Raw genomic sequence first — 15,747 nt, forward strand, 5'->3', positions numbered from 1 at the left:
TTGAAACACGTAACATTAGGGTTTCATAAGTTAACTTCTTTAATGACAGTTTTAGTTGAAGATTCATGGGTAAAGGCATATATGTAAAACACCATGAACATTCTCCCATGACCCTCCAAACACAAATCTATCCCAAACATGATCAACATTAGATGATTTCATGGTTGTAACTAAACAAACGAGATGCAAAACTAAGACCTGTTGCCGGATGGGGAAGGATGTCGTTGGATATAGGAACGGATATCGCCGGAGAGAGTGATAGATGGAGATGGAATTAGTTGCGATTTAGGGATTTAGGTTATGAGTTGTTGCTGCTGCGTATATATACATAAAAAATTTGGCTTGCGAAACTAAAACCTGTTGCAAACTTTGAAACTCGCATTGCAATTCTGTATTATCTCGTTGCGAAGTCAGAATCGCGTTGCGAAAGGCAATCATTTGACCATCGCAATGCGAAATGCAAATCGCAACGATAGAATCGCAATGCGAAATGAAAAGGCAACGAGGATTAACATGCATAAACTTTTAACAATTATTGAATTCTAGGTACTTAACCAAACATTTTCAAACCAAAAGGAGTATATATGTTAACAAAACTTGCATTATGTGTATTTTATGTGTGCACTTTTAACATTTTCAGTTAGGCATGTATTAGTAACTTGAGTTTGAACATTGCTATGATCTGTTCAGTTGTTATCACTTATTAGACATTCATTTGACTATCGCAACGCGAAAATGGCTATCGCAACGCGAAAATGGCTATCGCAACGAGAAAATCGCAATGCGAAATGAAAATCGCATTGCGATTTTCTCGTTGCGATTTTTATTTCGCATTGCGATTTTCATTTCGCATTACGATTTTCTCGTTGCGATAGCCATTTCGCGTTGCGATAGTCTGTTTTGCCTTCAACATAAAGCATATTGAAAATCAACAAATCAACTATTACATTTCAACACAAATTATGTACACATCAATTAAACAAATCAACATTTACAAATCATCTTTTACAAATCAATTAAACATCAAAAATAATAATAATTCTTATTTCTTCATCAATTATTGAATCAATGAATCAACAACTTTGGACCCCGTACATCCTTTCACGCAGCTCACTTAAGGATTAACCTACAGAACCAACATTTGCTCAAACAAGACTTCCTACATATCTAAAACCTACAAACAACAAATTATTGAATTCTAGGTACTTAACCAAACATTTTCAAACCAAAAGGAGTATATATGTTAACAAAACTTGCATTTGACTTACCAATTAACATGGACACTTTCATAATGCGGATGCAGGTAGGCAGCGTCTCGAATATATTGCTCTAGCCATATAATGCCGAAACCACAAGCCTACTGCAGCTCTATCTCTATCAGTGGGAGGTAAAAACTATGTGCTTCCCGTCGTCAAACGCGCCAAGCAAAGGCATACGAGGACCACAATCCCCTCTAGCTCCCGGCGATTGCTGTAGCGCGGTCTCGTCTCTGACAACTGTGACATTGAACTTCTTTGGCTTCTTGTGTCTAGAATGACTCCAATACTTAATCCCATCCAAGAATTTAGCCAAATGAGAGCTCCATCCCTTGAAAATATCTCTCAAATCAGACAGTGATATGTAATTGATCATGCTGTCATACACTATTATCTTCAGGGATGGGATCTGAAGTTGGACGAGAAGCCAATGACGACGTTCCAAAACAGGGATAAACACCTGCGATCATAAGTAATAATTCATTTATTTGCGCACTTATTTATGAACACCTTTAAAAAATTTAAAAAATAAACACTAACATTATCGACCTCCCACCATGCAGGATAAAGTTTAGCTTGTCCATTGCCCAACAAAAATGATTCATCTCGTTGATTCTTCAAGTGAACTGCGTGAAAAGCCATCGGCATTATTGTATATAGCGAATTTTTTTTATTTTTCCTAAGCTTCCTTATTATTAGTAGACGTGACACCCACGCATCGATATGCTGTTTTACAAAAAAATACATATATTAGTGAATTACATTAATTTTTAAACAAATTAATCAAAATCATATATAAGACAAATATAAGACTTACCTCCCCATCCAAATAGCCACTGTCTTCAACCCCTAATAGCACACCCCACCAAGACCGATCAAGCAACAAAAACATTTCATTGTTGAGTTTGCTGATGTCAGTGTAACACCCTTGGCTCCGCTCATGTAGATAAAAATCAACTGCGGTCTTAGCCCAAAGGGTATTATCCACAATTGTTTCCGGTAGTTGTCTCCTCTCCACTTCAGATACCGGAAGGGTACTAGCCGGTAACTCATACGAGAGCCAACTCTCATCCATCATGTCCGGAACCGGTGGGGGTTTCTCAATACTTCGATATATTACCCCATGTGAATCGGGCTCTGGAATGGTGGGAGGGACCTCTTCAACGATGACAGTGGCCTCTTGAACGGTGGGGGGGAATCTTGAGGGAGAATAGGGGCCTCTTGAACGATTGGAGGGGACTCTTGAGGGATGACCGGTGAGTCGGGCTTCTTCTTGCGGAGTCTTCGCACCATTGGGGTGAACGGAGACGTAATAGCACGTCCACGCCGTCTGATGCGTGAACTCCGTCGTGCAAGGAAAACCCGACGTAAAGCATCCACCTTATCGGGCCGCTAAAAAAATTAATACATAAATCAGTAAATAAACATACATGATATTAAACAAAGACAAATATGTTTCAAACTAGCATTGTATTCACCCAAATCATTATTCTATCATAGTTCACAAAATGCTCAGATAACATTCCAGAAGTAAGCACTTATATAAACATTTAAAAGGACAACATATATAAACATTCCAGAAGAAGATAGTTTACTTTCGCAACACGAAACTTAAAATCGCAACGCGAAATGACTATCGCAACGCAGAAATGACTATCGCAATGCGAAATGAAAATCGCAACGCGAAATGAAATCGCAACGACAAATCGCAACGCGAAACACAAATCGCATTGCGATTTTCATTTCGCGTTGCGATTTTGTCGTTGCGATTTCATTTCGCATTGCGATTTTGTCGTTGCAATTTTCATTTCGCATTGCGATAGCCATTTCCGCGTTGCGATAGTCATTTTCGTGTTGCGAAAGTAAACTATTCTTCTTCTGCAAATTGAAACTTTAATGGATTGCATTACTTCAACCAAAAGACAAAACAAAACCAAAAACAAATACTAACAAAAACAGTTTAGCAGTATTGGCAGCAACCGAATGAATTACGAGTATGAAAATCTTAAACTTACCTCGTTGCGTAGAGTATGAACCTCATTCTGCAACGATGCTACCATCTCACGTAGAGCGGCTACCTCACCGCGTAATGTAGACACCTCAACACGCCATGCACCATCGTCTTTGCGTAAAGTACCGACCTCCTCACGCAAGGCATTGACCTCATCACGTAACTCCCCTAACTCATTCCGTTGAGGTGGAGGTGGAGAACAGGGAGATAAACGTCGTGGCATCTTTGCCGGTCGCCTATCTTGCGGTGATGGTGGAGAAGAGGCTCGATGATGTGACAGAATAGGTGATGGCTGTCGTTGTAGAGTGTATAGCCGGGTCGATCAGATGATGGCTCTGGGTGAGGTGATAGCTCTGGGCGAGGTGATGGCTCCCGAAGTGGAGGCTGCTCATCAACCGTTCCATCAAAAAACGCTTACTAGCTTGCCACCAATCAGTGGTAAGCTCAGCTTCCGTGGGTGTCAGCCTCTGTAGAGGAGTGTTGGCCTCCTAACAATATAAAAGCTCAAACAAAGTTAAACGTGTACTAGTAATAACTTGTTTATAAACATATGGTAGTATTTATGTTAACTTACATTATTTATTGTCGTATACCGTAGTAAATCTTCCCATTGCAAGGTCCGTTTCCTCTTCCAGGAAATAGCCCTAGGAATATCATTTGAAGTTTTTATTGCATATGTCTTCATGGCGGGAAAGGCCTCAAATATCCAAATCTACAAACAATATAAACAAACATTAGTAATTGTTAAATAATTACTTATAATTTTGGAAACATCATATAAAAATTCTTACCTTAAAGGGCCAAATAAAGCCTGTCAAAGTGTATTTGGAACCATCGTCATGCAAACTTTTTCGATCATCCAAGGCAGACGATAACTTATTCCATGTAGCTTTCCATAAATACGAGCCCCACGGAAACAGGTTCCACGCATTTAGGTCTTCTACCAATTTGATTAGATCATTTGGAATAGGTTGTCTGGCCTCTCTGCCTAAAAAGCCGGCATGCAAAAGAATTAGAAGGTATACTCGGACAACGTCGACGTCATCCATCCGAGTAAAACCATATTTATTATTCAAAATCTTGTCAGGTCTTCTACGTGTAGACTCGGCCTCTCCAGCTCAGGAAAAACCCGGGATAGCCATGAGGGCGGGTAATGTGTCTAGTGTACCGACCTACATCATCGTGTCCGAAGCATAGACCGGTGATTAAGCAAAACTCCTCCCGCCCAAAACACGTATACGCCGGTGGAAAATCAAACCATATCTCTTCATCACGACGTTGTATAGTCTCTGGTAGATCGCTAGTCATGGTTTGAAGAAACAGGTGTGTCAACATCGCATCTCCACCGGGATGTTGTACTTTCAGCCATGGCCCGAAGCATGTATCCTCAACATTTTTTCTTTGTGCAGGTGAAGCTTCGACGCAATTGTTTTGGCCAGGCTGACTTTATTTCTCAAGGTCAATTGAGCCGAATAAAAGTTCTACAAAAACAATAAACATACTAAATTAGATATACCAAAAACTACACTGTGAAGATATACCAAAAACAATAATAAACATAAATAGTAGTAGTTTATTCTTCAAACTGAAATATGCAACACTGTGAATTTCGTATTTGTCTTTGTTTTTTGGTTGAAGTAATGCAATTCATTCAAGTTTCAATTTGCAGAAGAAGAATAGTTTCTGAAAATGAAAATCGCAACACGAAAATGAAAATCGCAACGCGAATTCGACTATCGCAACGAGAGAATAGCAACGCGAAACTAAAATCGCGTTGCGGTTTGCATTTCGCGTTGCGATTCTCGGTTGATTTAATAAGCAATCTAAGTGAAATGGTTAATCTATTATTGAAATTACCAGTAAACTTATCATCAATTTCAATATGAAAAACCTAATAATGCAAAAATTTCAAAAAGAAATAATTAAAAAAACTAACCCTCGTTGGTTGATTTGGTTGATTTTCCATTTCTGATTGTGAGGGTGGCTCGAGAGATGGAGATAGACGGATTTCGCCGGAGATGGAGACGGATTTCGTCGGAGATGGGTGAGAGAGTGAGAGATGAAGATGGGACTGAGTTGTGATTTTAGGTTTAGGTTATGAGTTACGATTACGGGATATACTGTGGACAGTTCAGTGTTCCAATATATTAATATTCGTGTTTGGAATTTAAAAATAAATACTTGGCCAGGATACTAATGGCGCTTTGAAAATCGCATTGCGATTATGTATTATCGCGTTGCGAAAGTCAGAATCGCGTTGCGAAAGTCAGTATCGCGGTTCGAAAGTAAGTATCTCGTTGCGATTTTTTATTATCGCATTGCGATTTACTTATTCGCATTGCGATTTTCCCAATTCGCGTTGCGATTTACTTATTCGCATTGCGAATTGGGAAAATCGCAACGATACTGTAGATCATCGCAACGCGATTTTCAACTATCGCATTGCGAAAATGCAACGCGAATTTGCGATAATGGAGATCGCGTTGCGAATTAGCGATCGCATTGCGATTTTGTTGGTCATTTTGGCAAATCCGAAAAAAATTAATTAAAATCGTATATTATATGAGATTTTTGGTCACTGAAGTTATTTTCTTTTTTTTTTATTTTACAATAGAATAAATAAATTGTAATAATAAAGTCATTGGGGGGTTTTCACAATTGACCTGACCGTCTGTTTCCGTATTAATAAAGGGGAGGCCTTTAAACCCATAGAAGAAACAGGGAGGCGAGCTGAAAAAGCATAGTGAAGAAGAAGCAAAAAAGGAATGGATTACCTAGGTATCGATCTTAGTTGTGCAATTGGATCTCTAAAAGATGGCACTTTCCCTCCCCGTGACTGTTTGCTGCCTCTCATCTCCAAGCTCCTTGGCTACGCCATCGTCGCCGCTTCCACCACCGTCAAACTCCCTCAGGTCTCTTTTTATTTTCCCTTTCTTTCGCTACCCCACCCCCATTTTTAATCGGATTAACAGTTTGGGTTTTTGCTCTTCTTTGTAAATGCAAAATCTTTAACTAAACTTAATCTTTCCTCGCTTATCTCAGAGATCAATTATCTATTTTCACGGATTTTTCTTTAGCCAAATTTATTGAAATCGATTAGTTTTCTTATAAATCAGTGATCTTTTATGTAGAAACGAGATCAATAAATAGCTTTTATGTGATTTCTGAACTGAGATAGATTACTTTCCTTTCTTGTGAACGTGTTGCTTGACTAATGCTATTATTGTCGTAACCGTTGCAGATACTGAAAATTTTGAAGCATAGAAGTGTTAGAGGGCTTAGTCTTGTTGCCTTTGAGCTTGAAGTAGTTGGTTATACCATTGCTTTGGCGTATTGCCTTCATACAGGACTACCCTTTTCAGCTTATGGGGAGTTGGTATTTCTTTTGATCCAAGGTAAATCTAGCCTCCATTTTGATTTTCCTTTCTGTCGTTGTTACTGTGAACTTCTCTTGTTGTGGAAGAATTTTTCAAATCATGGTGATCTCTTTTAAAAAGATAATTGGAACTGGATTCATGTTTCTTATTGACTGTCTGCTTTGAATGTTATGCCATTGATGCATGCTAATGAAAAATTGATTTGTTTTGTGTGACATGCATATTAATATCTTGCAATCACAAACCAATCTCATGTTGCCTTGCTCCTTTCCCATTTCCTCTGCCGACCTGTATCTTATGTTACTTGCACGGTTGCATCATACATGCATGCATGGTCTGCATGTATGTGGTTGCATGGTGGTAGATAAATTAGAACTAGAACTGAAATTAATATGCTATGCTATGCATACATGATTATATAAACCAACCAGTGTATTTCCCAAAGTCGTTAAGCTATCTACTTCTGAAATATGGTAGCAAACTTCATAGCTTCACAGTGCAACAAACATGCTCATCTTGTGGTTGGTTTAGTGTTTTTTTTTTCTTTTCTTTTCATCTTCTTACTATATTTGAGAAAATTAATATTGCCTCCTGAAATGTTTGATCTGAATTTTTTCTCTTACAGCAATAATATTAGTTGCGGTTATTTATTACTTTTCGCAACCCCTCGGCATCTCAACATGGATCAGGGCATTGCTGTATCCTGATTGTTTCTCTGTTATGCTTTCCTTTTCCTTTTGTATTTTTTGGAGCTTCTTTTTTACCTATGATCTGCAGGAAATATATAAGTCCTTAACATGATGGTATTGCAGATTCTGTGCTATAGCTCCAACAGTCTTAGCTGGTCAAATTGATCCTATTCTATTTGAAGCTCTATATGTAAGTGGCATCTTTCACTGTCGATACTGTATCTGTAAAACTTTGTTTTGTACATAGTATGCGGCATTCCTCTTTGTTATTTTCAATTATGGAGCTTTGCATGGCCAACACTATAATAATGTGGAAATGTCCTGCTACAGCTATCCCAGCATGCAATATTTTTCATTGCCAGGGTACCGCAAATATGGAAGAACTTTTCTGTAAGTATTTCTCGAATTTGCATATTGAATTTTTGTCCTTCTCTTGAAATGTACAAATTTGTTCACAATCATTTTGATTTTTGAAATTGCCAGTTTCGTAAACTTCCTTATTAATTAAAAGGAAGGAAGGTGTAAACATTTCTCTGATATATATTTTACAGCCATCCATATCTTTATAAGGCTTTGATCCTTGTTGTTCCGGGATTAATATTTGCATGTTTGTCTGCCCACCCTGCTTTTTTTTTTTTGGGGGGGGGGGGTTGGTTAGTATTTTATAATCCCTAAATGTTGTATGAGTTAAAACCTGTAAGTCATAAGTTGCTTTGTTTTTGTATCTAAGGGATCTATTGTTGTTATTTTGAAAACATAGTGTGTACTATGTTGGAAAAGTGGGAAATGTTTCTTTCTAGTAAATTCGGTGAACTTATGACTCAATAGATTCTATCTAGTTAACTGCAATTTGTCTAACTAAATATTACTAAATCCAGGTCAGTTTCCACTAAGTGATAATGAGCTCCTTTGTTCCATCGGCTTACTTTCTCGTTGCATGTCCATCTTCTGTGACTTTCTACTTTTACACAATCTAGCTTTTTAGCTAATTCTTTAGTAGTTATTAATGAATAATTATTCTTTGAGCAGAACAAAAGCACTGGAGAGCTCAGCTTCTTAACATGCTTTATGAATACCGCTGGCTCGCTTGGTAAGTACATATTGTTTATAGAGCTGTTGGAGTTTCAGTGTTTTCTTTCTTGTTCAATTAAGTTGGGGTCTCAGTGTTGATAGTGCCGTAGAGGTGTGTTTTCCTGCACCGAGGCAGAATCTAAACTCATTTGATTTGTTTCTCTTGCAGTGAGAGTATTTACCAGCATCCAGGAAAAAGCACCACCAAGTGGTATCCTTTTTCTATTAAACTTTCATCTTCTAAATATTTTTCATACAGTTGATTAAAAAAATTCCAAAAGCTCCTTGTTTCTTCTGTTCTACGTTCTCCTTTGGAGCAATCTACTTGTCTAAATTAATTTTTCTTCCTCTTTTTCTGGGAAACCAGAAGATAGATTACGGACCTTCCAATTTTACTCAGCCTTTTTTGGTTATTGAAACTCATTTAGTACACATGCCTTGTTATGAAAAAACGGCTTGTACACTGTTGGTTTATCCATTTGAAGTCCTTGATTCCCTTGAAGTTGTTGCTGGCTCGGTTCTTGGTATCTTGACAAATGGCACGATCCTGACTCAAATTATAATATATCTAAAGCCGCAAGTCGAGAAGGAGGAAAAAGCAGAGTAAATCGATACCATGTCCCAAGTAGACTATGATTCAGTGGAAGGTTTATATTGGTGTATTGGTGAGCTAATCATCCCTCCATTGTTTGATCATCGAATGTATTATCAAGCATTCAATAGCCATCAGTTTGTAGTTGACAATACTCTGAATTTGAACGTCTTGAGGATGATTCAGTTTAGATACTTTTGGTAAATGGATTATTCAACTTTCATCTGCTTTTCTTTATGAGTGGATGTGAATCATGCTGCTTTCCTGTGTTGGTTAGCAGTTATTTTCATTTATATTTTACATCTTTGTTTTTTATTCTCTCGCTAACTATATATAAATGTATTACATCTCTCAGACAAAAATATATAAATGCATTTCGTAGTAAAGTAATAGGATAGATCAAAATGGAGTGGAGACGAAATATTTGAAGCAAAGTTGACTGCACAATTTGCAGTAAATAGTACCCACTGCAAATTGAAAAGGTTATAAGTTTTTGCAAAACTGGGCCCTTATGCTATTAAAAGCAAGAGCTCTGCAGCATTTGTTTTGTTAGAAACTTTGCAGATGTTCATGTGTACCATTAGTTGATGGATCACTGCAATGTAATCATACACACCCAAAACCAGAAATTGTAAAAAAAAAAAAAAAACTTTCACAAGCATATGATTATGTGAAGCCAAATATCTAACTGGAATATGAATCATTATGATCATACTGGATATGCATTAAGAAAGAATCGGAAGCTAACTAAATGTATTAGGGTGCTGCCATACATAAGAAAACAAACGAGAAATCATCACTTTTGAAGATGAAGATTCAACTCAACAGTCAATCAACAGCACGCAGCACTGAATCTGATAACACAATAAGCAGCTGAAGAACCAAAATGCTTTTCCTCCCACCTACCCTGTTCCCATTAACTCTGGGAACTGCCGCCATTAGTGTTTGCAAACCTTCTCAAAGTGCAAGCCACCATACTCCTCCCACTCAAAAGCCCTAACAACTTGGACCGAGCTGCGCTGCTTGAAGCAATAGTTGAACCACCAATTTGAGTTGCTACAATTGGAGGAAATTCAACTCCATTATGTTGTGCCCCGCCATCACTGGCACTCGCATCTAACTGTTCCCCTGTATCCAAATTAATTGCGAGTGATCCTCTATTTGCTCTTAACCATTCCACCCCCTCCGGTGTCACTCCTCTGCATTTCTTCACCTTCACTTTAATCAAATTCGGGCAACCACTAGCAAGGGCTTCCATTCCGTGGTCTGAAACAGGGCAACTCTTAATACAAAGCTTCTTCAAAGCAATACATTTCGCGGCAATACATGAAATCTCTGCATCACCTACTGTGTCACTACCGCATAAAGCTAACCATTCCAAATTCTGACAATTTGAAGCTAACATTTCCAAACTTATGTTCGTCGGGTTAACACCGATAAGAACTAATCCTCGTAAATTGAGGCATGAGTTTGCGACAGCAATTAATCCTTGGTCACCTATTCGATTGGCCTTCCATCCATCAATGTGAAGTTTCCTTAACAATTTACATTTCCCAGCAACAACTCGAAGTCCGGCATTCGTACACTGGAGTTTTAATGAGATGAAGAATTTCCAGGTTTAAACAGTTGGATATGGCCTCCAGACCAATATTGCTTATTTGAATCTGTTCCATATGGATATCTACGATACCAGTCACCCGATCCGCTATGAGAGGGAAAACCTTATCCCAATCACCAGAGCATCTAAAAAGTTTCAAGGATTTCAAATTCTTGGCACCAATAATGGGCGGACCGAAGCACTGTCCATTATAAAAGCTCTTTCAAGCAAATTGTTTTCAACGATGCCGCCGCCAACCCTGGCCCTATCGGCTCAGCTGCAACTCCGTCGATTATGCCACGAAGTCGTTTCACGGAGAGTTCCTCGAGAGCTGGGCAATGGTCGAGCACGAAGTTCATGTCTTTAGCTCCAAAAGTGCAAGATCCACTCAAGTGCTTCTTTAGGACCCTGCAGTTTTTAGCAAACGACGATATCCCTGCATTGGTCAAGTTGGTCAAGTCACGGCAATGTGACAATTCTATTAAAATAAGAGAAAATAACTTCAGTGATCAAAAATCTCAGATAATATATGATTTTGATCAACTTTTTTTGGATTTGCGAAAATGACTAACAAAATCGCAATGCGATCTCTAATTCGCATTGCGATCTCCACTATCGCAAATTCGCGTTGCATTTCGCGTTGCGATAGTTGAAAATCGCGTTACGATTTTCCATTTCGCGTTACGATTTTCCATTTCGAGTTGCGATAGTCCAAGTTGTCGTTGCGATAGTTTTCAAATTCGTTGCGATAGTAAAAAAAAGATTTCGTTTCTTAAGAATTTTCTCTAAAAAGATAGTATCCGCGCGTACGTGTCGAAGACACGTATTATCACGACCACGACCACGACCCGAGACGAGACGGAGACGGCGGCGGCGCACGAGAGCCTCCCTTGTTCTCTTCCACTCAACAAGGAAGTGAGAAATTCAAGCCTTAAATACCATTCCCAATAGTGTTTCCAATACTATGTGGGATTGAGCATTACCAACACCATAAAATCTTAGTTCCCGACCACATATCAAAACCGTTTGATTATTTCAGATTCATTCGATTAAAGAACAAGAAAGATATATACCAGACCACAGATTTGAGATCTCTTTCCATTATCACTTGAAAGGCATGAGTCATATCTAGTTCACTGCTACTTCCCTAACTTGACTTTCAAAAACAGTGAAGAATGAACATAGACAACTATTGTTAACTCAATCAATAACAGACGACACCGCAAATCAAGCCCTTGAACCAATCATTTTAGCGATTAATTTCCAATAAGTTACTCTTGATACTCATGGATAACCATCATAAGACGCATTAAAACCACCGATCAAGTAAGATTATCTAATACTTTCACATGTTCCGCTACCATAATATTAACTGAATAGAAATGTTTCGAGGAGAAAACAACTGCCTATACTTATTTACTATATTCTATTAGCATTTTCCTATGCAGAGATTTAGAAAAATACACATATATCAAAGAAATGCATGCTCATTACATAGTCAAGGAAGCACTAAAACAGATGCTTATGTATGCAATTTAACAGTCCCTTCATATTTCGGTCTCTTTGATTAGTAAGTGGTGGTCGGGAACTAAGATTCTATGGTGTTGGTAATGCTCAATCCCACATAGTATTGGAAACACTATTGGGAATGATATTTAAGGCTTGAATTTCCCACTTCCTTGTTGAGTGGAAGAGAACAAGGGGGACTCTCGCGCGTCGTCGTCTCGGGTCGTGGTAATATATGTATTCGACACGTCCGCGCGGATACAATCTTTTTAGAGAAAATTCTTAAGAAACAAAATCTTTTTTTTTAACAATCACAACGAATTTGGAAAATCGCAACGACAACTGTAGACTATCGCAATGAATTTGTAAACTATCGCAACAACAATTGTAGACTATCGCAACGAATTTGGAAAATCGCAACGAATTTGGAAAATCGCAACGACAACTGTAGACTATCGCAACGCAAAATAGAAAATCGCAACGCGATTTTCAACTATCGCAACGTGAAATGGAAAATCGCAACGCGATTTTCAACTATCGCAACGCGAAATGGAAAATCGCAACGCGAATTTGCGATAGTGGAGATCGCAATGCGAATTAGAGATCGCATTGCGATTTTGTTGGTCATTTTCGCAAATCCAAAAAAAGTTGGTCAAAATCGTATATTATCTGGGATTTTTGGTCACTGAGGTTATTTTCTCTTAAAATAATATTAATTTTTTGGAGTGTTTTTTATCAAAAATAAAATTAATAATGAAATTCGTCATTTAGAAGTGATGAGTTTCTTTAGGTTTAAAATCAGTCATTTATAGCCCTTGGTAGACCAAGGACATGTTTTTTTGAATTGATGGAACTAGTCATGTGAGCATGACAGTTCCAACGGTCATTTGGCAAATTTTTCATTCTAAATAGGAGTAAGTTGATATAGTGTGTATGAGATTGAAATCATGCATTTGTGGGAAAATATTATGCAACATTTTCAAATGGTCTATTTGGGTCTGATTACTCAGACATCATGATTCGAATTCGAGCTTGTCATCATAAGAGGAGTGGGTAAAAGAGGCAATGAAGTCGATACTTGATCTACTTAAGGAGAGAATGAAACTTGAAGAAGAGAATGATGAGATGAAAATCAAAGAGAAGAAGAAGAAGAAGAAGAAGAATGAAGATTTACCAATACGACGTAGCAAACGACTTATAGAGAGTAATGAAAAAAAATAATGGTGTAGAAACTGAGAAGAAGAAGAAAACAAAAAGTTGTTTTTATGTTGAAAAAAATGTTTTAAATATATGTTTGAATTTGTGTTTAGTTACAAGTTATTTATGAGTAGTTTGCAATTATGTATGAAAAGTTAAAAATCTAGATGGATAATGATGTTCATAAATTTTCTAAATAAAAGGTACAACAAAACAACATGAGAACATAATTATGAAGGTTTTATCGTCTCGCTCGATATTTGGAAGTCGTGGACAATGCTTCCTGTTATGGCTTTAACATTTGCAGTGGCCACAAAGCTTTGGCAGACATTGCTCTCGTTGAGGATTATCCATATCAATATGAATTCGACTAGACTCAGGTCAACACTTCAACTTCCTTCGTAATTGTGGATTTGGCAACCATTCTTCAGAAATTATTGGTGGCCAATAAGCATCGTTTGTGAGATACTTAAACTAACAATTGTATATGTTACACATAGTGTGAAAGCTATAACAATCATCAACATAAGAGTATGGGTCAACATTAACATGCATATATACAACAACAACGTGAGTGCATGTGTATCTAAAAGCTTGAAATCGACTGTAATCACACTATATTCTATGGAGATTATCGATGTATATGGTAAAATTACCACCCTCATATGGTCGAACAAGTTCTTGGACAATATATTTAGAATCAAGTCTGAAAAAAATATGAACAAACATTGATGTTGCATGTGCTTGATTTTTGTTCATTGACTTCTTCAAATCTGAAGCCCGATTTTTGTCGTTGTTGATCATTGTCTCTCTTTGTGCACCTTTTTTGTCTAAACTTTAACCAATCGGAAGTAAGTCTCCCTAATAATACTTGCTACCGAAATATGTCTAGTCCTTTTAAGCACTGAATTTATAAATTCAACAAGATTGATTGTCATATAGCCGTAACATCGATCTTGATCATCATATGCACGCAACCATCTTTGCCAAGGTATTTCAGCTGCAAAGTTATAAACTTCTTCTTCATATTTCATCAAATTTTCTAGCCTCGCACGGAAGTTCAGTTGTTGTAAATCATATACTAAAAAAATTGGATTTAAGAATAATAATAAATGAAGAACATAAATGGAGCAAAAATCATGAACAAAAAAAAAGAATAAGTTACTCATGCCGATAATCTCTTTTTTGATCTTTTTGTTCTTAAACCTCGTCATAGCATTGGAAGCAACATGACATATGCAATACGCTGAATATGTGTGGGAAGGCGACCACCTACTTGTTAGTCTATCAATCGTGACTAACAACCCAATTGAACATTCTGATATCAGAAAAACCCCATCTTGAGCGACAACATAGGAACGCAAGTTGGAGAAAAAGAAATTCCGCGTTTCCTCTGACTTATTTTTAACAATGGCAAAGGTAATGGGAAAAATGTTTCTATCACCATCTTGTGCAACAACTATCATCAAGACATGTTTATATATGCCATATAGAAAAGTCTCATCCACTTGAATCATTTCTTTATAATAGCAAAAACCTTTAATAGGTGACTTGAAACAAAACAAGCCTCCCGAAACTCTCTTCCCTGGGGTAACTTCTCCATCATACGTTTTCGCAAGATGTGTATAAGATTGTACAATGGTTTTAAAGATGAAAAATTCCATTACGTGCAACAAATGTGGAAGCTCATTATACGAATAATCTCAATCTTTGTACAATAATGTCATCGATTTCCTTTTTGCCATCCACGACTTGTAGTAAGACAAAATATAACCAAACATATTCAGGATTAATGCAACTATCATTGAAACTAGGATCCTTGGATTTTTCTTGACCAAAAGCTTGACGTATGAGCATATGACATCAAAATTTAAGTGTTTATGGTCTTGTGTCAATGAGCTCAATGTACAATTGTGCTGGCCATGGAACCTTGTGACTTTCCACAACATCGTCATCATCCTCAAGCTGGATCGCTCTATATGTGAGTGGAGCATCTGAAATTATGTGTCGATAACTCAAACATTAAACATAATCTCCAAGTTTTCTTTCAATTTTCTTTTTCATTTGGCGATGAGATACATCTACAGGGAACATCATGTTTACGGGCCTCAGTGACACAATCATTAGTTTGTATAATTTGGCCATTTGAATGGACAATTGTGAAAATTTGTAAATCATTTCTTGAGAAAAGTTTCTAGTGGTTCAATGAAGTTGTAGAAAGTAGAAGTTTTGTGAAGATTAACATAATATAAGCAAATTTAAAAGAGAAACGACCTATCATCAATGACTATTCAATTCAGTGAAAAAACTTTTTAGTGATATATCACTTAATTTTAGAAATTTTTCAGTGATATATAATTTCATTTCAGAAACTTTTCAGTGATATATCACGTCATTTTAGAAAAATATTCTTTTCTCATATACCATTTAATTCACAATGATAGAAACTTT

General features: G+C 37.2%; 1 protein-coding gene and 1 pseudogene across 1 annotated transcript; one reads left to right on the top strand and one right to left on the bottom strand.

Annotated features, from left to right (window-relative positions):
- The first annotated feature begins 5,955 nt into the window (after positions 1–5,955).
- Positions 5,956–9,285, top strand: LOC120168305 (mannose-P-dolichol utilization defect 1 protein homolog 2-like). Its single transcript, XM_039177084.1, has 8 exons — positions 5,956–6,179; positions 6,509–6,662; positions 7,270–7,342; positions 7,457–7,523; positions 7,664–7,723; positions 8,363–8,423; positions 8,574–8,615; positions 8,908–9,285. The coding sequence occupies exons 1-8, from the start codon at positions 6,033–6,035 to the stop codon at positions 9,009–9,011; spliced, it is 708 nt and encodes a 235-aa protein (XP_039033015.1). The 5' UTR covers positions 5,956–6,032; the 3' UTR covers positions 9,012–9,285.
- A 627-nt stretch (positions 9,286–9,912) lies between these two features.
- LOC120168298 lies at positions 9,913–11,096 on the bottom strand (annotated as a pseudogene).
- Positions 11,097–15,747: the final 4,651 nt, after the last annotated feature.

The sequence above is a fragment of the Hibiscus syriacus genome, unplaced genomic scaffold (assembly GCF_006381635.1).
Source record: "Hibiscus syriacus cultivar Baekdansim isolate YM2019G1 unplaced genomic scaffold, ASM638163v2 tig00111719_pilon, whole genome shotgun sequence".
Classification (NCBI taxonomy): Eukaryota; Viridiplantae; Streptophyta; class Magnoliopsida; order Malvales; family Malvaceae; genus Hibiscus; species Hibiscus syriacus.